Below are 26,985 nucleotides of genomic sequence, written 5' to 3'. Positions count from 1 at the left end.
ATACACAGATCCAACAGGCCATGTAAAGGAGTTTTGTAACTTCCTGAAACCCTTTCAGGCAAAATCTTTTCTCCAACAGCAGTCCCAGGTTGTCGGGATAATATCATCATTTTTTAAAGGCAAGGTTCCTCAACTATTTGTAATAGGATAGCTTTGAAAAGACAAAATGCGAATCTAAATTAGATCAGCTAATTATTAGGAATTGCTATTGGAATTATTAAAAAGAAAATTAGCTCCATTGTCAGATCACATGGACTGCTTTTACAAGCACAGGGCTAACAGGCAGCTTGCCCTGTGGTTTTGTGTGCTGCGCTCCTCATTTAGCTGCTTTTTTATATTAATGCTGTAAAATGATGTGCATTGATCTTGAATGATCAACTGTGTGGGGATACACCTCTGCTCAGCTCAGCCCACCTGCTTCGATGCTCCACAAAAGTGCATCTCCTTCTTTGCAAGGAATACTTTAATTTAACTCACAAATCCCTAAGAATCCACGTAAACCCCGAAATCTGAAGGGGAAGTGTGCTGAGAGCCAGCCAAGGAACAGGCATGGAAAATCCCTGCCTCTCCTCACCCTCCACAGCATGCAGAGAGATGAGTGAATTGACCCTGAATGCACAGTCACTAAAGCTGGGTTGAAAAAAGGGACAGAGTTACGTCTGTTGGCTGATAAATAATGCAGGTACAATCTCACAGAGGGCTGGTGTGACTGAACACTTGGTACAACCTGTGGGCTGGAGGAAAATTGTGTGGAGCTGCAGCTCTCAGTCGAAGAGTAGGAGGAGAGGGCATCAGCCCTCCCCCCAGTCCTGCTTATCCCAGCCTCCTGCATGGAAGAGAGATGAAAGCACTCAATATGGCAAAAGCAGAAATGTAAACGGAAATACCTCTAGTAAGAGTTAAACTTACTGAGTTTTAAAATCAGTGTGTTGAGAAATCAATTCTCACCTTGGCTGGCAGCCTTTGATCCAGCAATGCTCGTGTGCCTATGGGGAGGGGGATTCTCAGACATTTAGTTTATCAATTCCACCACGAATATATACACAAATATAATAACAAAAAAATAGCACGAAAAGAGAGAAAGAGGATGTATTTACATGCAGAACTGTTGGTATTACACACAGAATCACAGAATGGTTTGGATTGGAAGGGACATTAAACACCATCCAGTCCCACCCCCTCCCACAGGTGAGGACACGCTCCACTAGACCAGGTTGCTCCAAGCCCAATCCAGCCTGGCCTTGAGCACATCCAGGGATGTGCAAACCCATGAAAGCCAATATCCAGGCTATCCAAAATGCTCAGTTATCACCTGGCCAAACATGACTCCTCTACGACACCATTATCATACTTTAATCTTTTCGTCTCAACCACAAGAGGAAAAAAAATTTCCAAACAGAAAAGAAAAATTGATAGGTAAAATAGCATTCAAGCTATAAAATATTTCTTTTTGATTCAGATCCTAGTATTTTTGCCTGGCTCAAGTTCAGGAAGCTCTATAACTTTGCTGAGTAATTTCCAAAGGCCCCTTGCTTGTGTCTTTGCTCAGGAGCACATTCAGCTTTGGAATTGCCACTTTAAATATGATAGAGGCCATTTGCTCCTCTGTCATCTCTGGTGCAGTGAAGTCTGTGGCTTTCTACAGAGATTTTTGCCTGCCCTTTCTCCAGCAGGTCCCAGCCCCACAAGGACCTTCCAGCCTGGGTGCTCCATACTCAAAGGTTCTGGGGCAGACTCTGTGTCCCGCTTCGGTGTGTAGAAACCCATAAGAAGTGAAGGAATGGGAACCCTAATCCTGAGATGTCTTTAATAAATTGAATAAACAAGCTTGTATCTAATGTTTGGACTTTGAAACTGTTATTTAATTTTGGGAAGACTATATTCCCAATCATGGAAACTTCTAATCTCTTTCTCCATGTCATCCAAGGTGGGGACTGACCTCTGACCTTTGCTTTCCTCTCCACTTAATTCCTTTATTTGTTCTCCTTCACTCACTCCATAACCAGAAAATCTGTGTTACAGTTCAAATGCTGCTATACTTTTCAAAATCCCACACTTTCCTGAGTTCAATGCTTTTTGGGCAGCTCTCTGGAAGCAATGAAGCTTTCACACTGGCCCTGTCTGCCAGACCTTTTCTTCCTTAACCATTTGCCAATTCATTGGCTTATTTCAATCCAATTTAATAGAGAGGTAGAAGCTCTGAAGATAATTAAATTCCTGTAACTTCTGCAAACATTGGCAGCTGGAGACAGGTAGGGGATTGAAAAGAGAGCCTCTGCCACAGCAAAAGCTGCAGTCATAGGTTTAGCTTGGATATTAGGAAAAATTTCTTCACCAAAAGGATTGTACAGGCCAGTGGTGGAGTCCCCATCCTCAGAGGGATTTAACAGCCATGTGGATGTGGCACCTGGGGACATGGCCTTGTGGTGGCAGGGCCAGGGAATGGTTGGGCTCAATCATCTTGGAGAGATCTTCCAACCTAAGCCTTTCTAGAAGGCTCTACAGGAGCACTTCTGCTGGCCTAGGCTCAGCCAAGAGACAAATGTGAGACACAGCACCTGGGGGGAAACTGAGGCACTATGGCAAAGGATGGCCATATTCAGATCCATCATATCAAAAATGAAGGATACAAATACTGAATCTGCAGTGGCAATGAGAGTTCAGGAATTCTGCATCTCAGGGTACAATGTTAACTTTGCTCCTCCTTTCCACAAGGGCTGATTCTCAAGTCTTTGTTTCACCTAATTTCTACAGAAGTGTAGAACTGATGTGTTACCTGATACCCAGGGAGGAGAATCTTATTCCAGATTCAGTATCTGTGCATAAAATGTTATCCTTAGCCTGTGGTTTTTGAATCTGAAAGCTAATGACAGCAGCACAGTGAATATTTATAGTTATTCATCTTTACAACCACTTCTGGCATACGACAGGGCTTGTGCTACTCTCATACCTGTTCACAACATCATTGCATGAGTGACTTGGGTATAACCTTGTGCTCAACAGTTGCACAATATCCTTTATTGGCAGTGGGTCTCAGCTGGGAGTCAGGAGACAGACTTCCATCTGTTAGCAAAAGGTTGTGGGACTGTGGAAACTTATCTTTTTTCTTTTTCCTTCTCTGTCCTTTTTTTCCCTCCCACACTTTGCCTTTTTCATTAGTTCGAGCTAAAAGTCCTTGAGCAGAAAGGCCTCTTTTTGCACCAGATATTTGTATGAGCTTATCACATTGGGAGCATTTCTTAGTTCAGGTCCAGATGGGCTATTGCAAAGAAGATAATAACAAGGCTAGCAAATACTGATGTTGTTATATCTGTATGACAACACCACCTTTGAAATGGGAACACTTGTCTGTATACGTTATGAGAAAACATTTTTACTTGCATATTTAGCTGTAACAGCCCCACTGAAGTGCAAACATAAGATCTTAAAAGTACCTCCATCAAAATTAATGGACAGCCTGACAGAGATCAAACTTGTTTTCTGCAAAGAGATTAATAATCTTGTGGCATTTGAGATTTTGCCATGCCTGTCTTGTTTCTGTTTCTCTTGCTCTGAGAGAAAGGCTGGACCTCGCCTGGATGTTGTCTACCACCCACGAGCCTGGCTCAAGACCCATCTATAAATTTCCTTTGCCTTTTGAAGACATGAAATTTTCCTTGACGAAGGTGATTATCAGGTATTAAAGGCTAATCTTATAATAAATTTGTGAATTAGTAAGCTTATTTCTTAACTAGTCAAAAGCAAATCCCTCTTGCTCATACCTTGTTACGCAGGCATCGCGTGCTACCGTATCGCTGGAATTTAATCATTTGTCAGCGTAAAAAAATCCCAAGCGGAGATATTTGCTCACTGAAATGAGCCAGGGTGGCCAGGTTACTCCCCATAATGTGGGGGTTTTGCCAGATTTTTTTTAAAATTGAATCCCAAAGGGCTTTTATTTTGTGTCAATTCATAAAATAAAGTTCTCTTTTATGAGACTGACTTTGCTCATGTGTTGTTAGCCCACTTAATTAAACTCTGAAATGCTTAATTCTTTCTGGGGCCCTAATTCTCTTCTATACAAACATTCCTGTGTGCCCTCAATGAGGGCAAGTCGGCGTAATTCGACACAAATTTCAAAGACCTCCCCAAAGCGTTTGTTTGTGTGTTGGGTGAAGGAGAGGGGAGGGAAAGAGTTGGATCCTGGCTTTGGAATTGCCCTGTTTAGAAGGTGAGAACCATCTGAAACACTTGGACCCACTTCTAATACCCCTGCAGTCTGGAAGCACAGCTTGACTCAGGTCCAGCTGTACCCAAAAGCAGGGATAAATTATGTATGTGAGGGGCTGCAACAGCCTTCACATTAAATATTGATCTGCTGGTGCTGTGCCACACTGCGAGGCCGAGCATCTCCAGATCCACCTGTCTGCTCCACGGTGATGGCCGCTCCCCCAGGAGCAGCTCCGGCGTGGCACACAAAGCCTCTCGTCTGAAATAGGTGGGTCCAGAGCAAATTTCCTGAGCGTAATTTATTCCACACCCTTGCTAGCATAACAAGTGTTCCTCAGCCTCTGTGGATATGTATTCGAGAGGGAGCTGTCTGTCTACATTTGATTTTACATTTCCTTCAGCTGTTTCAGAGATCCATAAGCAAAACCTGGCACCCGGGGACGTTCAAGAGGATGGTGAATTCATAAACAATAAATGGATTACAATCAGACATACCTTAACATTTTAATCTCTGGCAGATAGGGTTTGGATAAGTGCTTTTGGGTGACTCTGTGCAATAGATTTATTCACCTGTGTACATATTTTACTTGACCATATCTGAGCAGAAGGATTGCATGGGGGTGAGGAAACAAAAAGTCTCCTCCAAGGGCGTCCATGTGCACTCTCCCATTGCTGGCCTGGCAGGCAGAGCTACCTTTCAGCCAGATGGAGCACTGGAGCACAGGCAATACCCACAGGCACTGGGCACATCATCCAGCAAGACTAAGGAAAAACCTCTTACGCAGTTGCAGCACATTTTAACCTCAGACTCCTGCAGTGGGGGCCATGCACTGTAGTCTAGGAGACAGATCATGCCCTTGCAAGCCTTCCTTCCTGCATCTTTCCCACAGCCTCTGATATAAAATGGCCTTTTTTCAATCTGGAGGAATTTCTGAAGCCACAAACCACCTCTGACCTCTACGGGTGCTGCTGCCCCAAGAGATTGGCAAACTGCACCCAATATGACCCAGGTTTCAGGCATCAAAAAAAAGATCCTTCCTGAGCTCTCCCTCCCATCCTGCAGCAGCTCTCCTACCTCCAGACGCAGGTCCTCGAGGTACATCAGAAGACTGGAAGCAGATGTCTTCTCCAGCCCACTTGCTTGTCTCATCCACTTGTCAATGTGCTCCTTGTAAAGGTGCTGACGTTTGTTTGAGACATCAAAACTGTAAGACTGAATCAGACCTGTGAAGTATACAAATAACTGTGAGTGTTAAGTAATTTCCCCAACATGAAGTGACTGTAAGCAGTTTTCCCAGCTTTCCAGCATTACATCCAAATTTCTAAGTTATAGTGAGTCATCAAAACCATTTCCAATTATTTTATTAGATGTTCCAAACAAGAATCTGACCAGCTTGACCATGTAAGAAAGCCTGGAAGAGTTAAAGTTGGGAATTTAATAGCCCACTTCAGTTAAACATTTCCAGTTAAGTCACGTATTGAAGTTTTTCCACACCTGAGAACATAGAATCTCTTTGAAAATTACTTAGTAAAGGTTTAGTGTGGCATGCCCATTGACATGGTATTCCAACCAGATGGAAAACTCTTACAAGCTCAGCCTTTACTATATTTTCTGTTTTGTTTTATTTTTCCTAATTGCAACAAAGCCAAGAAGGCACAAAGTTGGAGAAAACAATGCAATAAAAAAATAAGAGAATCATTCCTTCTTATTATTTTCACAGGAAGATTTGGGTTTAACTCTTGGGAGGAGACTCAGCTCAAATGACATTTTCACACAACCAGTACATCCTCTCCTATCTGCTGCACTGAGCTGGGTTCAAAACAGCTGAATAGCAATAACTACCAGGCCAGTTGTGGATCTGACATTCAGAATTAAGCAGATGGCAAGCACAAAAATACAGTCTGGGTTAAATACTGACCACATTTGCCAGAAGCACAGACAGAGAAAGCCCAGCCACATCCAGATCATAGGCAGAGCACATCCAGATCTACCAAAACAGTAAGAGCAGAATTGAGTATAAATTATTCTGTGCTAATAGTACATGGACATCTGACAGTATTTTTCTTTTTATGCTCTTCCTTTTTTTTTTTTTTCCCTTTCAAAAGGATGGAATTTCACTCTGTACTGGACACTTTGGCCAAGAGCTTTTTCCCAAATGGATGCAATCCCCTTTCTGATGTGAGTGCCTAGCACCAGTCTCCTACCATTCCATCCAGACACGCTGCCCCTGCGGCGCTGCCGGGTAGGAGGTGATATTTAAAGCCATGCCAATGGAACACAACAGGGGATAGGCAGAGCACAAGCAACAGAAGGAGGATTTTGCAAGAGCTCGCTAGGTCACGTTAAACTCCTTCTCTGGCCACATCCAGTGTCCAGCCCGTATGTCTGAAGATCTTTGCTGGAAAGCCTTTGTTATTTATTCGGAAATTTACTGTGGCTGTGGCTTAACTCCGTGTTTTGGGGCTGTTCTTTAATTGATATCGTGCACTTCATCCTTCATAAACAACAGGCAAAGGAGGACAGGGAGGCAGGTGATCAATACCAGTGGATGACCCGGGCTCTGTAGGCATGTTACTTATACATCAAAAATTTCTACTGAAGAAGAGAAAGCACAAGCATAAGAGCTGTATTTATGAGGTTAAAAGACTCCTACCTTTGGCTAAGCATCACTAAAAGCCTCATAGAGAAACTTCTTTGTTTCTGGCACAAATAAATATTTATTATTGCACTGGGGAAAAAAGTACCCTCACAAAGCTTAACTATTTTAATAAAAAATTTAATATGTTTGTTTCTTCCAGACAGGAGATAAAAAGCTGTCAGAGAAATAATGGTTTAAATTACAGTGAGATGTTTCCTTGCCTAATCTTTCTCTTTCTTCTTTCCCAAAAATCTATGTAGCATGATCAGAAATTTTATTTTTAGTAAGAAATGTCAAGGAAACACTTTATGGTAAGTAGCTGCTCTCTATTAATTCTTTTGTTATTAAACGTGGGAACATTAATTACCATTAATCATTTTGGCTCTAGTATAGATTTCCCACAATAAATTCTTTAAACACATATACAAACCCTATAATCTAATCAAGTAATTTTCTTCTACCTACTTGGAAGGGAGAAAACAGCAAGACTGTTACTGTTATTTCTATTTTTTTAATTCTGAGGAGGAGGAGGAGAAACTGGCAACGGGACCTCTATAAGAACAGAGAAAAAACCCAATAACTATTCCTACAGACAGTGTATGTGCTACTCAATAATAATCACTCCTTATAAGAGGTAAAGTACCTTAAAAATGTATAGAAATTCAGTAAGGAATTGATTTAGGCAGCTCTAAGTCATCAGAGAAATATATTGCTCTGCAAAAGCAAAGATAATAATAAAACTTTTTTTCCTCAAGAAAATAAAAAGCAATACCCAAATTAATTCTGCAGCAATCAGCACGGTGCTTCCTAATGTAGCTGTAATACAGCCCAAATTTCCAGTGCTGACAATAAAAGCTCACATTTAGTGACATAAACATAAGTTTATTGAACTAAAGACTAAATGTAAAGTTACCAGTACTGGTTGCTGCTGTCAAGGTAGTCACAGGAGCTTGTGCTCTGTTGTTGTTCGCAGGGTAACACTGGGCTGCTGAACTCTTTATAAACCTGCCATCACCAGATTCCCTGATTTTCATACTGGCAGGTGCATTCTTTGAACCACAGCGGGTAATTCTGCACAATAACGTTGTCATTACTCCCCAGAAGCCCTAATTTGAATAAACATGATGAATGAATGCACTGCATTTCTCAGAACAAACAAGCTGCAAGCTCCATCTTAAGCACGAAACCACCGTGTGACTGATTAAGTATGGATGCTGCTTGCCAAATCTCACTTTCACTTTTAAACTTATAATTGTTCTCAGAATGAAGTTTCCATAATGAACAGTTGAAGCCATTTACCTCAAATATTGATTTACAACTGGTGGCCTTACATTAATATGTGTCTCAGCCACTTTGGGCCTTTACCACTAATCAAGGTCTGTGCAGGCAGAGGAGAATAACTCTGTGAGGATTCCCTTCACAGTGACATGATCCACAGCCTGCACTTCAAAGTCCAGAGTCATTCATCCAAAATCCAGCAGCTAAATAATGCCACCACATTCCAGCAGCTCCTCAAGTCCTCTCCTTTCACCTCGTGTTCAACTCTTGAGTCCATCCTTGTACAAGTTTAACAAACAGGTTTCAATCTGTCCACTTGTGCCTTTCCCCACTCCAGACAGCTCCCACTGTTTCTGCCTCGAAGCTTCAGCTTTTCTGCAGCTTCTAATCTCCTCCACAAATTTCCTTTTGTTCCCTAGGACTCTGGTGTCCTTTCAGTCTTCTTTCAAGGTGTTCTAGACACACAATTGTTTAACATAAAACTCAGCCTTCTAAGAAAAGATAGACAAACATTACCTCTTTTTTTTTTTTTCTCTTCCAGAAACTTCCTGAACTGACATAACACTTCACAGATGGGTCAATTCCTATATCATATCCTATTTCCTCTCCTAGATCTGGTGCCTTTACAGACTGCAAACCACTACTTCCAGCAAGCATCTCAAAAGTACTTTTACTTAAGTAACCTGCAGCAGAGGCAGCTGCTGAGCTGCTCCAGGGGTTCTAGACCATCTATGTGCGATGATGCATGGATGTTCCCACACTTTCCTTAATGAAATCCTCTGGAGGGGAAATAATGACGGTAATCCCAGGTTACATAAATTCCTTACTGATGGAAATATGTTGGAGAAGAACAGTTGCTCCAGTAGTTCCCAGAGATGCACAGAAGCTTTGTGGAGAACATCAACAGAGATGCAGCGTGCAACCCTTTTGGACATTGGAGTCCCCATCCCTGGAGGGATCTGACAGCTGTGTGGGTGTGGCACTGGTGACATGGCTTAGTGGTGGCCTTGGCAGTGCTGGGGGAATGGTTGGACTCGATGACCTTAGAGGGCTTTTCCAACCTCAGTATAACAATAAACCCCAAGATTTGCCAAAGCATTGCTGGGAAAACGTGACTTCCCATCTGCTCGGTAGAGAAATCACACCAAGGCCCCTCCAGTAACGCGCTAGAGTGTGGATCTAAAAAGGCAGGAATGTGAAAACCTCCTTTTCACCCCTTCCATCCACCAGCAGAGCTGAGGGTAACCTACTTTCCCCCAGGAGTCCCTGTGCTTTCAAGGAGCACAGGCACAATGACGCGGAGCACACAGCGCTACCTCGCATACATTATTTGATAACATTTTAGCACCCAAGTACCCGGCATCCCACGGCTTTCCCTCCTCCCAGGATGTCACAGAGTTATTGACATTGACAGAACCAGGTTAACAGAGACTAAAGGAGCACTACAAGTTCCTGCCCCTAGCGTGAGGGATTGAATGATTGCTTTTTTCCTTTCTGCCTTTTTTTTTCCCCTGGTGTAAAAGTTCTCAAGCTCTGGACAGCAACAGGTTGCAATGCAGGTTGTTGCTCACCATGCTGAAAATTTTGCACCCTGATCAGGTTGCCTGGACCTCTCTCAAAATGATTGAATAAAGAGGTAAATTCTGAGACAAAATTTCTTCAGCTGTATAAACCCCAGAATTTTTAGAAAAAATAATCTGAGATCACATGGTGTACCTCTGTGATAAGAAAAAAAAAAAAATCCAGATTTTGAAAAGAAATGCAGAGTTTTCTTAATTTGTCAATTTATGCCACAGATAGTGAAAACTAGCCGTGTCTCAATATTATTCAACCATATCCTGAAAAAAAAAGGACTGTGATATTTTCCAGTCCTGCATTTTTAGTAATTTTTAGTCATTTTATTCAAATCTGTTTCACTAGATTATGGTGATTTTCTAGGAAAAAAAGAAAATAAAAAAGAAAACAGAAGTGAAAAATCCAAACATTTTCAGCTTCTGCTGTAGAAGAGACAAAATGCCTGTGACTTAGAGAACCTGTCACGAGTCATAAGCGTAAATAGCACAGTTTTATATCTTCGGGAATAACTTCAAATACACAGAACAGCCCCCTAGTTTTAATCTTATTTTTTCCCTTAATAATTGACCTACATAAGCAACCAAATCCTTGGTACACTTCAGTAGCATAATTTAAATTTCTCTTATGTGTACTGTAGAGTTGTCGTTGAAGTCCCTAACCAATCGTTATGGAAGACTGAGGGCTGGAGTGATGCTTTGGTTGCTGCAGCATTTAGGGGAAAGAAAAAAAAAAAAGAAAGGAGCAAGAAAAAAAAAAAACCCTCTAGAAATGCACAACCTGGTGGAGGTTTCAATCCATTAGCAGCATCGAGCTTGCCAGTTCTGTACTGCAGCATTTGACAAGGCTCTGAGCCAGAGATTAAGGCACGTCTCCTGAGGAGGGAAAAGAACAGGAGCTTCCACACTTCATTAAGGATATGTTTTATTTGCAAACTGCCAACCCACAGAGTGGCACTGACTTTTGGGTCATGGAAAAGGTTGCAGTTGTGCACTTGAGCCGTGCCAAGCTGAGTTGGAGAATACTCTTAAAAAAAGCAAATCAAAGAAAAATGATAAGAAAAAAATAGGGAAATCCACGATTGCAAACCACCTAAAATAGGACTTGAAATGTAACTTGTGCTCCAGTCAGGATTTTCCTCCTCAAAAAAATCGTGCTAAAGCAGGACAAGAGCCCAAAACAACAGGGAACAGTTAACTACAAAATGCATATTCATGCTGTATTTTTTTTTATAATTTAAACATACATTCTCGGATTTATTTCACATTGATGGCTTTAAAGAATGTTAATATCCCTGTAGAATCGAGCCTTATCTCTATTTGATCCTTTGCCAAAGTCTGTACTAACATTCCACAACTGTACACATTTTTTTTGCTGAGCTATTGTTGGTTTTTTTTTCCTGGCTTTTTTTTCAAAATCCAAATAGAAGTATGTAGTTTATATAGTTTAGAGCATAAATCATAAATCACTCATCATAAAGGGCCAGTTCTTGGAGTTTTTGTTTGTTGTTTGCACTGGCAATTTCCCAATCATTTTCACAAGGAACAGCATTTGAATAAAGGCATGGTTGCCAGTAAAGGTAAATTTTCTCTATTCCAGGAAAAAGAGATTTAACAATAGTATTCTGGCTTAGGTTCCAGATTCTCTACACTGACATCAACAGGATAGTTTGCAATGAAAGGTGTTCAGTGGCTAAAGGTAAGAAAAAAGAATGCCCATCACTGGGAAGCTTGCCTAAGAGGTAAATTATACTGCTGGAATATCCATGACCTCTTTCCTTGGATTTGAAAAGTGCCAATAGTGATCACCAAGGAAGCTGTGAGTTGCTCTGCCTGTGCACCCACCTGGTACAGTTGTAAACACCACTACAGCCACTGCAAAAGCCAGCAGAGGAGAAGGTGTAGGTCTACCAAGATCGAAGCTTATGGCTCTGTCTCATTTTCAACGCCTAAAGAAACCAAAGCAATTAATTTTATTTTTAATCTGTAGCTGAAAGAAGACCAGATATGGACAGAAAATGCTTCTGCTCTGTGTCCTTCAATACTTAAGAAAATATGAATTTGATAACCTCTTGTTTCACAGAACAGCAGGAATTTTTAAAGTACTTCAAGCTCAATCACCTCAGCAGAATTTATCCTTTTTTCCCCTTTAAAATGCATGCTGATCTCAGGGTATTTTCATTTCACATGTCCGCACATGGGTTTGCCAACCACAGCTGGTCTCCCCCGATGAGCTTCCTGATCTTCCCCATTTCACCACCTTTAATGATATTTTCAGCTAGAACTGATACTTTCTGTGTAGCCCAAAATGACAGGATGTCATGGGAGCCAAAACTGGTGGCAACGGTAGCACCCTGGCTCAGCCCAGGCAAAGGCTTTGGGAAGCATCTTTAATAAGATCAATGGAATGTTTGCTTTTCCTCTCCTCCGTCAGTCATGCAGAGAAGGGAAAGTCAGCAGCTGCAAAGATATTGGTCCTTTTTGGTCTTCTCCATTCGGGATAACCAAATTTGTGACCTTTGAAGGAACAGTTAAACTATTTGTAAAGCTGAGATAAATACAATTATCAGCCAAAATAAAATGTTCTTCCAGAGAAGAATCATGACATCTCCTTGGTCTTAGGAGCTGAGAGAGAACCAGTGATTGGGAAAAATATCAAAAACTTACAAGAGAGAACTTTTGAACTGTTGGCCAATTTTGCTTTGCTCCTATAAATTTTCTTCACTTGCCATGTTGCTCTTGCATGAAAAGAAAAAAAAGGAGAAACAACTAACAACAAAAACACCAAGCCTATAACCATTAGTTAGCTCTGTGGTGAGGTGTTTGTCTGCCAGCCTGAGGTCAGGAGCAGAGCTGGGATCCCAAGACGGAGGCTTTGTATTATAACATTGTATTCTTGATGCGGTAGTTGAGAGTCAATTACTGTTTCCATTATAAACCCTGTTTTCCAAGGGTTTATACCTCAACAATTTTCATTTTCATCATGCTGAACTTGGCATACGAGCCTTATGGGTTCACAATTTTTAAACAGACCAAATGAGAGTGGCCCATTTTTAGATACAGAGTAGTCAGAAACTGTTTGTCAGTTGGTTTTCATTTTTATTTTTTGAATTTCACAAACTAAACTATAGTTTCACTTTTAAAACTACATTACTTCAGAGAATTAGTCTCTGTGGCTGGGTCTGATACCTCTCAGCACTTCTAAGAAAAGTTTAATTGCATTTTTTGTAAATAAAAAAGCCTGTTGACAAAATTCTCCCTTTAAGAGCTGATTTTCTTTGTGTAATTTCAGATGCTGAGGCTCCCAAGCAATATGTCCCTATGGAGGCTGGAGCACATCAAGCCACTTTTACAGCTCAGAGGTGGATTTTAGCTGAGTAACTTACCTCATTTTGGAAAACTGGGGGCAATGCATCAATTCAGAGGTCAACATCTCCAGTCATAATCTTTCCGGTGACTTCAGAAAGCTTTGGACCTGAGAGACCTGGAGGAATTGTCTCACTCTTTCCCCCACCAATGACTCACGGTTGACTGTGCAATGTGGGCCAGAGGGAAGTCTCTCTCCTGGGCCAGGTGAAACCCAGAACAGAGCCTACCCTTGATAAAGACCAAAATCCAGATGGCCACTGGCTTCTGAGCCCTCCATCTGGGGCTGCGTGTCACTCAGTAATTGCACACAGCAGATGCTAATTGCTTAAAAGCTCCTTCAGCTTAGAAAACTCTCTTTGCCAAGGCCACAACGAATATTTCTCTTTGACTTCAATTTCCATGCATTCCTTCCACCTGAATTTCCTGCATTTTTTTCTATTAATTGAAGATAGCTGGAATCACAGGGCGATGACACAAAAGTTTCACAATTTGGCTGTAGCACTGTTGGACTGACTCACACTCGGTTCATCCCTGTGAACGCCTGTTTCTGGAGAAAACGTTTGTTTCCTCTGAAGTACAAAGAACTCAAAGTTCATTTTTACTAGAAAGGTTTCTGGTATTTTTCCCCAACAGAACTGCTCTATAGTCTAAAAGCAGAGCAGAGTCTGCTCTCTAAGAGCCAGATCTCTACTTTTAAGGTGGCCAGTAAAACCTTCCACTTCTAAAATACAATTCCACTTAATTTGTTTTTACAAATCATTCTTAGAGTACACCGGTAAGATCTGCAAGTTGGATCATACTAATTTTCTTCGCTGGGAAAATGAATCACAGCAAAGTTGTGACTCACCCAGAACCGCACAGAGGATCAGGGTCAGAGACAGGAGGAGAACAAACATTCCAATTCCCACTACCGTGGATTGCTTTCCCAACACAGAAACTGAGAAGAAATCAATTAGATTCTAATCCAAACTTTGCTGTTGGTAATCGATTTCAGTAAGTTTGAGGACAAACCCCTATTTCTCACTCATTCTGGAGGAAGCCACCCGATTTTGTCACCTCTCCTTACATCCCCCATCACAGCAAGGTGAGGCATCAAAGCAGTAGACAACACCAAGCTTCATCACCAGTGCAGTTGACATCATATTGTCAGGTCAATACAATTTTTCCTACATGTAATTGACGGGATGTATTTCAGGGATGGAATGCAGAGTTTTGGGCTGCCATCTTCCCTTTCACCGTCCTGTACGATCGCCATGGGCTGTATGTGCAGAGTGCTTGCCCAGATCATGTTTTTCTGAACACCGACAAGAACAACTTTCTTGAAAGCTATCAAAGGCATCCTCATTATCCTTTATGGGCTGTGTAGAAAATGTCTCCACTATTAGACATTTAACTGGAGTGCAGCAGAATGATTTTGCTGGCCCCCTCCAGTTCTTTGGGTAAAAAGCTCTGTTCATAATCAGTTTCTGCTTTTTTTAATGACCCTCAAGAGTTCCCTTCTGGTACACTTCAGTTCCCTTTCTAGTGTCCCATTGATTTTACAGACTTTAGGAACTTGCTCTTAACCTTCTGCTTTTTCCCTGGATCACTGCTGAATGATTAGGCACTACACAGCCTTTTGTTACCCAGTACACTGAGAGTGATATCTGGAGAATTAAAACACCAGTTACAATAACATTTGCTGGGGAAAGAGACTGTTCTTCTCTCAGGGCTATTGACCCCATTTATGTACATGATTTTCTAAGAGGACAAGAATGACTTCAGACTCAGAGAAAAAATACAGGACGATCTGCTTGAGCACAAGATTGAAATCCACTCAAGAGCCTATGCTCATACTGTGAATTTTAGCAGCAGAAGTGGAAGCATTTTGTGTAGGGAAGGGTAGGCTAGAGCCTGGAATATGGTGGGCAGTGTGCAAGAATAAAATATAAGAGATTAAAGAAAAGGATTTTAAAGGATTTTCCAACTAAAGTGTTTCCAGTTATCTGATTTGATTCACATGGAGCCACAGCAGTGCCAAAAATGCATGCTTGTTGGGTTTTTTTTTGAAGTTGGAGAAGTCTGAGAATTACTTCTTAAAACATGCCAGGTAAATTCAAAGAGAAGGATGCTTGGTGCAAGGACATCCTCCTAACCACAGAATAGCAGTGCCACAGGCTGTGATTAAATGTGCTGTTCCTCCCAGAGACTCTGATCCTTCTCAGATGCTCTCATTCCACCCGAATCTCGGTGCAGGAATCATAGAATGGTTTGGGTTGGAAGGGACCTTAAAATCATCTGGTTCCAATCCCCCCCTCACCATGGGCAGTGACTTTACCATGCAATTTGAGGACTTTTTTCCTTTGCCATGTCCTCCTCAAGTACCACACCAAACTTTTTTCAAGGTAGATCAGTTCCTTGAAAAAGATAAAGGATCAAGCTCTGATATCATCCTGCGAACTTTTCCAATCCCCCCCGTATTTTCCCAGGAGGGTGAAGTTCAGGAAACTCCATTTACATCAACAGGTTTGAACCAGCGTGTGGAGCCAGCTGCAGCCCAATTACTGCCCGCCCTCGGCTGCTGCTGCCTGGCTGAAAGATGCTGGGAGGGGGGGAAAAAAACGCCCAAGCTTAAAACCAGAGAAAGAAATCACATCGTTGTTGTGGTTGTTGAGATGCCAGCTGAAAAGGAATCATTATAAAGAGGCTGATATTTTCGGGGGGGAGACAGAGGACTCACCCGAATGATCCCAGTTAAGGGCCTTAACAGAGAGGCGGCTTTAACGGCTCTTTGGAACTGGTGAGCCTCCCTGCTTGGCTGGGTTTGAATTGTGTGTTACTGCAGTAACATCTCACAAATAGGGACACCCCTCCTCTTAAAAACTGTTTGCTCCCGAAATAGCAACACAATTTAGCAATATTTTGTATCAAGACAATTACATTGTAGTATTATTGCAGTCTTAGTACCTCATTAAAACAAAAAAATGTTAAATCCTTGTTTTGTTGAACACAAGAGATGAATAGTAAATATTGATTTAGAATGAATGCAAACATTTCCCTAGGAGTGGATAATTACAGCCTTTCTATGCAAAACACTTATATTTGAAGAAGCACTTCACTTACTTTGCCATGTGGTATACATTCTTTAGTACATTTTAAATTATACGTTGTCCTGGACAGTGTCTGCTCTATAATTTCTTGTGTCTCTACACCAGAGTCAGTATGTAATTTTAAACTGCAAACTTTCTGCCAACGAGAAGGGGAGAACAAGCTTAACTCTTTCCCTTAGCTGGGCTCAGAAATCAATTCAGACTGCACACAGAGACCTACGACCAGCGAGCTCAGGGCTCGAGCAGCAAGGAAGGAGTTCGGAGTAGCTGGAATTTAAGAAAGATGCTGCTCCCAGCAGTCCTCGTTTTCACACGACATTTTCTGATTACGTCCGAGGCTCCATGTGTTCCAGTTTCCAGCCAGATCACAAGAAGTCCAAAAGTTTGAACAAAAAACTCGACTTCTAGAGAATTCACAAAGAAACTGAACATGTGAAAAAGAGCACTGAGGTTGAGCATATTCAAATGTATATCTGAAGGAAATGATTTATTCTACTTTTTTTGGCATTCAGATGGGCAGTTCCTTTGCAGACTGACATGGGAGAGACTCGGCTCTTTCCAAGGAGGGTCAGGCATCCCTATGGTGCTTCACGAACATAGAGGACAGAGTTTATACACCAAATCCTATAGCCTTTGTCAGCCATTTTAAACTGTGTACATCTATTAGGTTGAAAAACTTGAATATAAATTCGTAATCAGGCAATGTGGATGTGAACACAATATGCCCCTGTAGTAACTTGAGAGATTAATCCAAATGAGTTATGAATTTTGTTATCTTATATAACCACAAGCACCCTTGCTGCATTATTTTATGGGCCAAGTTTTTCAAACCTGGGACCTTGCACCTAAATTATTTTTTTTCATAAATATTTACGCCCTCATCTCCCCATCCCAAAACAGAAAAAAGCTTAAATAGATATTTAAACTCATCCTAGTTTAAGCAGCATTTAAGGATGCATTTAGAGCCCCTTGACACATCATGCAAGGATAGGGTTCTGTGTGTTGCTGGATGCAGAAACTTTAGGCCCCACAGAAGATTAGAGACCATGGTTAATTTGTTGCAGTAATGAGCAGAGCAATGGTACTCAAAGGAAGAGCAAACAGGCGTTGAATGTGATTCCAGACATTGACCACAAATTGCATCCACTAACCCAGCACTGGATAAAGCACAGCCCTGGCAGGAGGCTCTTACATGTGCCATACACTCTGATATCTCCAACTTTTTCTGTAAAACTTACAAAGCAGGCTGTAGCTACAGGACAAGAGGAAACAGCCTCAGGCTGTGCCAGGGGAGGTTAAGGTTGGATATTGGGAAGAATTCTTCACTGAAAGGGTGGTCAAACTGCCCAGGAGGTGGTGGAGTCACCATCCCTGGAGGTGTCCAAGGAATGACTGGACGTGGCACTCAGTGCTCTGGTTTAGTTGAAGAGATGGAGATCAGTCAAAGGTTAGATTCGGCGATCCTGGAGGTCTTTTCCAACCTTAATGATTTTATGTCTTATGATTCTACAGGTCTTAAATCCACACATGTACATTGGCACACACATGTTTGCTCACAAAGCGCATCCCAGTGTTAATCCTGCTGGATTTTTAGCCAGGGAATTCATTGAGTACTACTGCAAAAGAGTTAAATATAGGTTTAAGGAAATATTGTTATATTAGGGGAGAGGTGGAGGGAAGGGAAAGAAACTAGATAAATTTGAAATAAAATAGATTTTACTATTTCAAAATAATTCCCCGAACAGGGGAAAAGGGGAGAATGAATAATAATAATAAAAAAAAGCGTATCAAAATGAAGCAAGTTCTAACTGAAAGAGAAAAAGATTGCTGGGAAAAGCAATGAAGTGCTGATGCCCCTTATTTTCTCCAAGATCTTTCTCATGAGCCTCACACTTCACCCACCACCAAACCCTTTCCACGCCGTGGTTTTATCCGGCAGCTGATCATAAGGAGATACATTTCCCTAACGTGTGCTTCCTTAGGCACAGCTTTGTACTTCCCAAGAAGCTTAGCAGAGCATTAAGGCAAGAGACTTCAATCCTGTGGGCAAAGTTATGTGTCTGCAAGGAAAATATTCAACCTCCCCGCTTGGCACCTACCCCTGTGCTGTTTGGAGGCAGCCCCATCCCCACAGCAGCACCCAGCATAGTCCTGCTCAGAGTGACTGAAGAAATCTTCCACTGGAATTTACTGGCTTTAAAATTACTTCTTCCCTGTGCCCCCTATTTCAAGGATTTGCATAACCATAGGGGAAAAGACGACACGAGATAAAAATAAATGTGGCTGCTGCGGATCCAAAATCAAGGGGAAAGTGTCAGGGCAGTGTTTTGCTATGGGTTTTAGTGGAGACAAAATAACTGAAACTACTAGGAAAGATAACGTATGACTAAGAAAATTCCCTGAGCAATCAGGGGATGTGTTTTCAGCTTTTTTACATTCTAGTTTTATTTTCTCACAGCAATGAAATAGGATGAGATTGAGGTCCCATGACCAAGCTGGCGCAAACCACGCACCCTACCTGGATAATCACGGACTGTAAATCATCATTTTATAAGAATTTAACTTTTCAGCTTCCAACATAATCAAACGTAGTGGTGAGGGGGCCACTAATCATGACAAAAAATATACTTCAGTTTCTTTCTTGAAGTGCCAACTCCAATAAGTTCCCCGAGTGAAATTAAATGCATGCTCTTATTCCAAACCACAGTTTCCCCTTGGGATGGCCCGATCTCAAGTGGGGGCTGAAAGGCCAGTTGTACCACAGCCCAGGGTTACACCCATTTTTGCAGTTTTTTTTGACTACTGCATGTAGTATAAATTGTATCCCAGCCCACTCAGTGACTGTGCTTTCCAGCATTGGTAATAAAAAAAGATGTCTTCATAGTTTCCACATTCCAGCACTAACGAGTGGGCCAGTCCATATCTTCCCTCGGTTTCTCACAGTTTGGTGTTTGTTTGCTTTAAAGGCTTCTCTGCAAAGCTAAGGGCAGAATAGAAAGAAATATCTGGTGTGTGGCATAAGTGACGGTTGGCGCCGAGTCTGAGAACAGTAACAAAGAATCGTTTTAGAGTAGAAATTAAAGTGGAAAAGACCCATTAGTCCATGTGCTCCGTGTCCCTGCCAATGCAAGGGTGCTCCATGGAGTGATGGTTTTTCGCAGGCTCAGTGCTGAGCTCCCTGCTGCCGCCACCAACGCTGAAATCGCGACATTTGAGTGCAAAAGGCAACCCTCAACATCCCAAACCCTCAAAGAGGGTGTTCCACCTCCTGAAGCCTCCCGGAGACTGAGCATCTCCTCTCCAATGCCACAGGGGGCGAGGAGGACCCTGCCCCGGCCAGTCTTCCAGCAAAGGAGCCGGTCGTGGTGTCGACATGCCAGCTGCTGCCCTGCCAGCACACCGGCCAAAGCAAACATCACACCATGCAAATTTATAACAAAAAGTGGAGCAGAGGCCAAACACAATGCCCTCCTGGTGGGAGGAAGTGTGGAGACAAGACTTTTTCCTTTATTTTTCCCTTTCTTTTCTTTCTCCCCCTTCTTCTTGGAAGGAGGAGAAATGTTTCTTGGCTCCTCACTGTGAAATACAGCAGTGGCAAGGGAAAGGGAGCAAATCCAGGCACTGGCTTCTGCAGATATCGATCCCTGTGCACTCTGAAGCGGATTGTGACCTTTGTCAACCTCACCCCCAGCCAGAGAGTGAGGTCAGGGAAGACTGACTGAGATGGAAATAGCCATTTTAGTCACTTTTTAACCTTGCAGTCACTCACAGGGTGTGAAATCCTGGAGATCATACAGGTTCTGCAACACAAGGCAAGTGCTGCAGCACGGTGGGCAAATTGGAAGGAAAGGGTGGAGTTGGGTCAAGTTTTTCCATCCCAGTTCCCAGATCATCTCCAGAAAGCTGATGGCATAGAGGGGAGTTATCAAGGGTGAAGTCCTTTGCCTGTGGCATGAGTCAGATGCACAGGCAAAAGAGAACAGTGGAAGCACGAATGGGCTCACACTATTGCAAAAAAAAAAAAAAAAAAGAAAAAAAAAAAAAGAGTAATTTTATGCTTTAACAATACTGGCACTCAGGAAAGATGCAGTTCTTGAAAGCTGTCATGTGTCTGGGACTCCAGTATTCCCCTCCAGACACATCTATCCTCCATTCACAGGACTGATGGCCAACGCATTCAGGGCTAACTCGGCGCATTCCTGATCCCTGGGACCCTCTCTGCGTGTGCAGAAGAACTTCTCACAATGCAGGCAGTTGATCTGCACACACTGCAGGCTTTGTCCAGGACTTCTCCATGTCAGGCATCCAAACTGGAGCTGCTGAAGTCCGGAAACAACCCAGACAAATAGCGAAAACACTATTTCTCTGTATGCAGAATATTTATAAGCAGAATAAGGGCACTTCGATTATCCCAGCTGCGTAAGGAAACAACCTTAAAAGACCACAACGAGGGTGTAAGCACTCAGCAGACAGGCCAGCCAGAGAACAAGCCTCTGTATCAAATGATAATTGTGGCTAGGAGAAGCAAATCCGAATTTCCTAAGCACGGAGAAGGCTCGCAGGACTGGTGGAGATGGTACTTACCATACGAAAGTGTTAACAAGCAGTGAAAGAACTGAAGCGCATCTAATTAAAAATGCATACCGAGGCATAAAGACAGAGTATAAGAGTAAACAAATGGCAGAGACCAGATTTGTTTGCAATAAATGAAGAGGAAAACACCACACAATGCAAACTCATCCAGCACAGAGGATACGGAGGGAGGCGGGCAGGGAAAGGCACTGCTCTGCAAAAACCTCCGAAAGCAAAGTACAAGGCCAGGGAAAAACACGTGGCACACCGGAGCATGGGTGAGCAGGACAAAGGGGTGGAACTGGTCCCAAGACACCGTCCTTGGTAGGAACATTTGCCATTTCCAAACAGGTACCACACAGCAGTATGGTTAGACCAAAAGACGCTGCCAAGCAGAACTCCAGGTCAGCATACGAACAGGCCACCATGGGACACAAAACAAAACAAGGCCTTCTGGAAAAGAGTAAATTTTAATATTTCTGCTATAAAATATCTAGAGATAAGCAGGAGGATGCTGAGTTGGGGCACGAGGTTGGGGCTGTTCTGAGAGAACCACTTCTGGTTTACTGGCTGGATGCACAGAGCTTGTGGCTATTCACATGAGTGACACTACCCCATCTGCATTGGATTTTCAGAAATAAAAAGATCTTCTAACCTGAGAATTATTTGAGTTGGAAGGGACCTTAAAGCTCATCTGTTCCACTCCCTGCCATGGGCAGGGACACCTTCTACTACACCAGGTTGGTCCAAGTCCCATCCAACCTGGCCTTGGACACTTCCAGAGATGGGGCAGCCACAGCTTCTCTGGGCACCCTGTGCCAGGGCTGCACCACCCTCACAGGGAAGAAGTGCCATTAGAAGGGATCTTGTATCCAGGAAATACTGACACCCTCCACTGCTGGTGTGTTCATCATTCCTGATTTTGAACAACACTGGAAAACAAAGCCCAGACGCTCTGCCAAGACTTGCTATGTCACACCTTAACCACAAGGAAAACATGGGCTCTCCAGGGCCAGCAGGAACTCAGGCTCATTGGCAGCGGCTCATCCTGTCTTCCCTCACCCCAGTCACGAGGCCACCTTCTTTTCTTCAATAATTATCTTTCTTTTAGGTCCTGCAGCACTGAACAATGGTGATCACACCATTTCCCAGAAGCAGCGTTTGCTTGATTACTGCAGAGCACTGTCATCTGTTTGTTTTTTCAACACATGATAGGCCACTGCCTTCATCCCCTTGGGATTCCCAGCCAAGCGCAGTTCCCATCCAAATGGGGATAAAAGTTCAATTTTATTTCACGGTTTTGTCTTCCTTACAACAAATCTTTTCTGACAGTGTTTTCTGACTGCTAAACTGTTCCGTTTTGAGCGATTGATCTAAAACATCTGTCCTTGAGATTAAAAGCAACGTTGAAGGGATACTGCGATGCTATTCCAAAGGTGTGGAAGTTTTTGAACACCAAACTAGTAAGCAACAGGAGGAAACTTTTAGGAAAACTCATGCTCTTCAGCACTTGGATTTTGCGGCGTGCATCTTTCCCCAGAAAGTTTTGCCAACTGCCACATAATACAGGAAGTCGTGCTTCAAAATATTTAAGGTTGCATTTCTCACCATTTCCTTCTTATCTTTCATAAGACTCACATTTTAAAATGTCAGCCTACATATGGGAATGTTTAATCTCAAGGATGCTGATCCTTTGGGAAACTTTTTTAATCTTCTCCTAAAGTTGGGGGTTTTGTTGGCTTTTTTCTTCCCCCTTTGCTTCCCTCTTCTCTTAATGGTTTGCTTCTGTTTAGGCTGTACCTCGTTTCTTAGCTCCTTTTAAACCCCCCAGCCTCGAGCTGTTCTCCCCTTAAAGAGGACTTATATATACCTTTTGTAACACAATTGAAGGTGGGAATATTACATTCCCCTGATATTTTAGTTTTCCAAGAAATACACTGAAATGATAAAACAGCAAATTTAATTCAAAACATTTAAACTGTGAAAGTTTGTGTGCATCTGCAATGGGCCTGAATACCAATCCCAATGTTTGGCATTACATTTTTGTTTAAATTCCATTATTTCCGCTTGCCCATATTACTGCATTTATTTTTAGTGCCAGTGTTCCTTACTGCCAATTTAAATTCATTTAATGTTAGGCCCACAACAGTTTTTCAATACCTTTTTCTTATTTGGCTGTATAATTAACTTTCCAAAATATGATTTATTTTAGTTGAGTTAAGCTTTGGCAAGAAAGCAGGGGGCATGGGGGGTTCTTCAAGCACAAATTTACTACTGGCAACACTGCTATGAATGGCATGGAGACCAGCATCAGAAATCCATCTTATTCACAGAAAGGGCAAATCCACTGGGGATTAAGCATAGCCCTTCTCCGCCCTCCCCTTCCCTGTCCCCCTTGGCTACCCTCCATTTACCAGCTCAGACATGGAACTGAGACTTATTCCTTGATTCAGAAAAAGGAGCTATTAGAAGGCAACACCAGTTCCGAGTGTGCTGGACTCCATCCAGGCAAAATTTGTTCATTTCTTAATAATAACAACATCGCATCCTTCTAGGTCATTAATAAATAAAGGGTTTGGAGGGGCAATAAAAGGATTTTTCATTTTTCCTTTACTAAATGAAACTATTGCTATAAAGGCCCTACATAATTCGCAGTAACCTGTGGTATCATAATAAACTGTGTTCTTTGGCCCCAAGCTCATACAGTGCTTAAGAATATGTTTAACTGAGAGAGTGAGACTCCCATTTAGAAAAATAAAAAGAGATATTTCCCTGCCTTTCAGGAAGAACATATGTGCCAATATTTAGATATTTGGGCACCTGTACACCATGACTCTTGGAAACAACCACGGTGAGGTCAGTGGCAATCAAAAGTGCAAGATTCTGCATATGGTAGAAGATGTTTTATGCAAAGTTTTCTTCAGAAAGCTCCTAATCACATCAGAAATTGACTTGGGATATCTTCCCCCACAACACCAGTCACCAAAAAGAGCAGCCATCTTTGACAAGTGTTTTAGACTTTCTCCTTCAGGCTCAAGGACCTGTCTGTGTGGATGGGAGCAGACCTGGACACCGAACAAAAAGCCAGGATCACACAAAAAAACCCCATCAGCAGTTCCAAAAGCTATAATGAAATAAATTCTATTTGCTATGATGAAACTGAAAAATTATATAATGAGGAATATGTGTGTGTGTGCATATATATATATATGTAAAATATATCTGTATAGGCTGGGCATCAACAGACACCCATCCCACATACCAACACTGTCTCAAGGGTTGTCTCTTGAACAGATCCTTTTGGAATAGATTTTTTTCTGGGTATAGTTTTCTATATCTTCTGATAGCAACCTTTAAATGCCGTCTAGTTCAAACCCCATCCAGCAAACACGGACATCTTCAACTAGACCATATTGCTCAGGGCCCCATCCAACCTGACCAGGAACAGGGCAGTCACCTCTTCTCAGGACAACCTTCTTCACAGTTTTACCTCCTTTATTAAAAAACTTCTTCTTTATTTCCAAGCTAAATCAACCCTGCTTCAGTTTATCCCATGCCCTATCATGATAGACCCTGCTAAAAATTTGCCCCCATCTTTCTTATAGGGGAAAATATGCACAGTGGTGACCCTTTGGTGTCTGGCAGCCTGAGGATATGGTGGACATCATGTAGATCCTGGGGTGCCCGCTCTTCCTTCTGCTACCTCCTGTGATGGAGCACTAATGAATGCAATCACGTATGTTTTGGATTATTAATCAACATGCAAGAATGCAGTCCTGAACCTTCAGCAAAAGCCATCACACTCATAGTTTTCAGATATGGTATGACCCTGATGAGTCCTGCTCATCAGACCCTCCAGGAAGGGGTGAGGTGTCATGGTGACAGTGTGGCTGTGGAATGGGGTCAGCTGCAGCCCCTCCCAGCCTCACCTTTCCCGTGTGGAAAACAGGCTGTCACTCAGTGATGTCTCATGCCTTTTCCCCAGTCAGACTGAGAAATGGGGACACTGCACATCCTCTTACACCACTCAGCTGCAAAACTGGTGTGGGGCTTTGAATAATTAACAAGAACGACCAGTCATGGCTGCTTACAGGAGTCATCAAGAGAGATTAGCTGGAAGCAAGTACTGATGCTCTTAAACTTCTTATGTCTACAGCTGGCCTTGTTTTTTTCCCCTCTGTTTCATTTAGCACCAAATCCTCCAGGTGCTCACAGGGCAGACCTGTACCAGGGGCTGGGCCCTGCTGCCACCCCAGAGCTCAGTCCTGCTCAGGGGCTGCCCCACTGCAGATCCGCTCTCCACATTGGTGTAACTCCCCTGGCTCGATGATATCAAGTTCAAATTCCCTAGATTTTGTTTGTTGTGCCATAAAACGAACGTGGTAGCTGCAGTCCATCATGCTAAATCATTTTAGCACCTCCTTTACCCTACATAGACTTATGGTGCTGAGAGCACATTTGTATTTTTCTCCTGCTACTTTGGATTTATACAAAAAATGCCCCAATTTCCATTTATTTGTGACAGAATATTGCCTGTCTTCCTGTTTTATCTTTTCAGCTTAAGAAAAATAACATAGGACATGATCACCACTAACAAGACAGCACGTTCTATATAACTTCTCCCGCTGTGTTGTTTTATTTACCAGCTTTCAAATCCCTAACCTTCCTCTCTCCAACTTCCTTTTAAATGAAAGGATCCTCTTGTCTCTGTGAAGTTCTTATCATCTGCACTGGTTTGCGTGTTAAAGTTTCAGCATCCATTTAGTCAGTGATGGTTATTCTGCTTAACGACTCCTATACCCCTGTTAATACTCTTTTATCTGGCTCTAATATTTTAAGATCTTGTCTAATATTAATGCTAAATGCTAATATTAAAGATTTGCTACTAATATTTTAAGCTCTTGGTGGTAGTGTACTAATGTTTTGGGAGGTTCTTGGGAGTTCATTGTTTTGGAAGGATTGCTGGATAAATTTTAACAGCCTTTATGAGTACTGCATAGAAATCTGCGCAAAATAACTGGAATAGAGGGACAGGTTTTAGCAATTTATTTATGGAGTATCCTGCCAGCAATGAGCTCAGAATCAGGTTGAAAATGTATGTGTGTGTGTGGGCATGTGAGTATGTGTCTCTCTGCATCTCTTCAATAAACCAGAATAGAGAAAAAGAACCCCAGTGTAAGGCAGAGGTGGGGGACACCTGCAGCCTCTCCTCCATCGGGTTACAGCCAGTGCTGCCACTCCAGGTGATGCTACAGGGACGGGGAAGGAGGTGGCTGCTGTTCCACAGGAACCCCAGCCCTGAGTTACAATTCCTTCAGTATTGCTACATCACCAGTTTTTTCTATATACCTACAGACAGCCACGTTTATCTCTTGGCAATACAACATCCTAAAGATTTACGGAGGAGTAGGGAAAAAAAAAAATTAAAAGAAAAATGATTGAATTAAACCTCCCGTGTTTCAATATCAGTTTATTAACGTGAACCTCTGCCACATGCAAAGGGAGAACAAAATCCACTCTGCCTCTGAAGATCAACCTCCTCCACTAAAAATAAAATACAGTGCAGCGTTTATTTCACCACGGTTTAAGAGTTAATGAAAGATTTGCACCTGTACAGCTGTTGCAGACTGAAACGAGCTTGTGGAGCGAATGTGTTTTCTGGTTGAGACAGTTGTAAATGCCTTGAGTAAAAACACTGAGGACTGCTAATGGATAGGTTTATTTTAAAGCATGCCATCTGCTATCAATCATAGAGAAGTATAGGAAGCAAGTTTGGCTGTGCTCCCTCCTTGTGAGCCTGATAAAGATAGGGCTGTGGTACTCTGGAACATTTAGTACTCAAGAGAATAAAACATCAAACCTACTCAGCAGCTCCACTAACAATAATAAAAATGCCTCTGCCTAAAGGTGACATTCTGAATTTACGATTATTTGTGTCTATAAAGTGTATTCTTTGGCTCCTGACTCATTCTGACTGTCTCACTACAAGAACAATACATTAAGCCTGCCTGAAGTAAATGGAAATCCTATCCTTTTATTAAACCAGCAGCCAGCACCTGAGATGTTCTAATGCCCTGTAGGACCCAAAGAAGGTTTTCTGCTCTGAGTGTTAATTCTGTTGTTAGGATTAAAGTCGACTATGGAGAAAATGCTTATTTTATACACTCAGAACTAAGCCCTTCTCCAGGTAAATGTAGTTTTAAAGGAATAAGAATAAAAACAAGAAAACCCAAGGCAGATTATGAATATGCAAATATG

General features: G+C 42.2%; 1 protein-coding gene across 4 annotated transcripts in view; it reads right to left on the bottom strand.

The window, feature by feature from the left end:
- Window positions 1-26,985, bottom strand: part of LOC309574844 (uncharacterized protein) — a 68,881-nt gene that overhangs the window by 5,804 nt on the left and 36,092 nt on the right. For all 4 annotated transcript variants that reach the window (XM_082284774.1, XM_082284772.1, XM_082284773.1 and 1 more), the window contains one exon: window positions 5,285-5,433. In XM_082284774.1, the coding sequence (XP_082140900.1) occupies window positions 5,285-5,433 (149 nt within the window). The remainder of the gene's footprint in view (window positions 1-5,284; window positions 5,434-26,985) is intronic.

Source organism: Coloeus monedula (assembly GCF_965178545.1).
Source record: "Coloeus monedula genome assembly, chromosome: 7".
In the NCBI taxonomy this organism is placed as follows: Eukaryota; Metazoa; Chordata; class Aves; order Passeriformes; family Corvidae; genus Coloeus; species Coloeus monedula.
The sequence above is the reverse complement of the archived record's forward strand: the minus strand, read 5'-3'. Positions and strand labels throughout refer to the sequence as shown.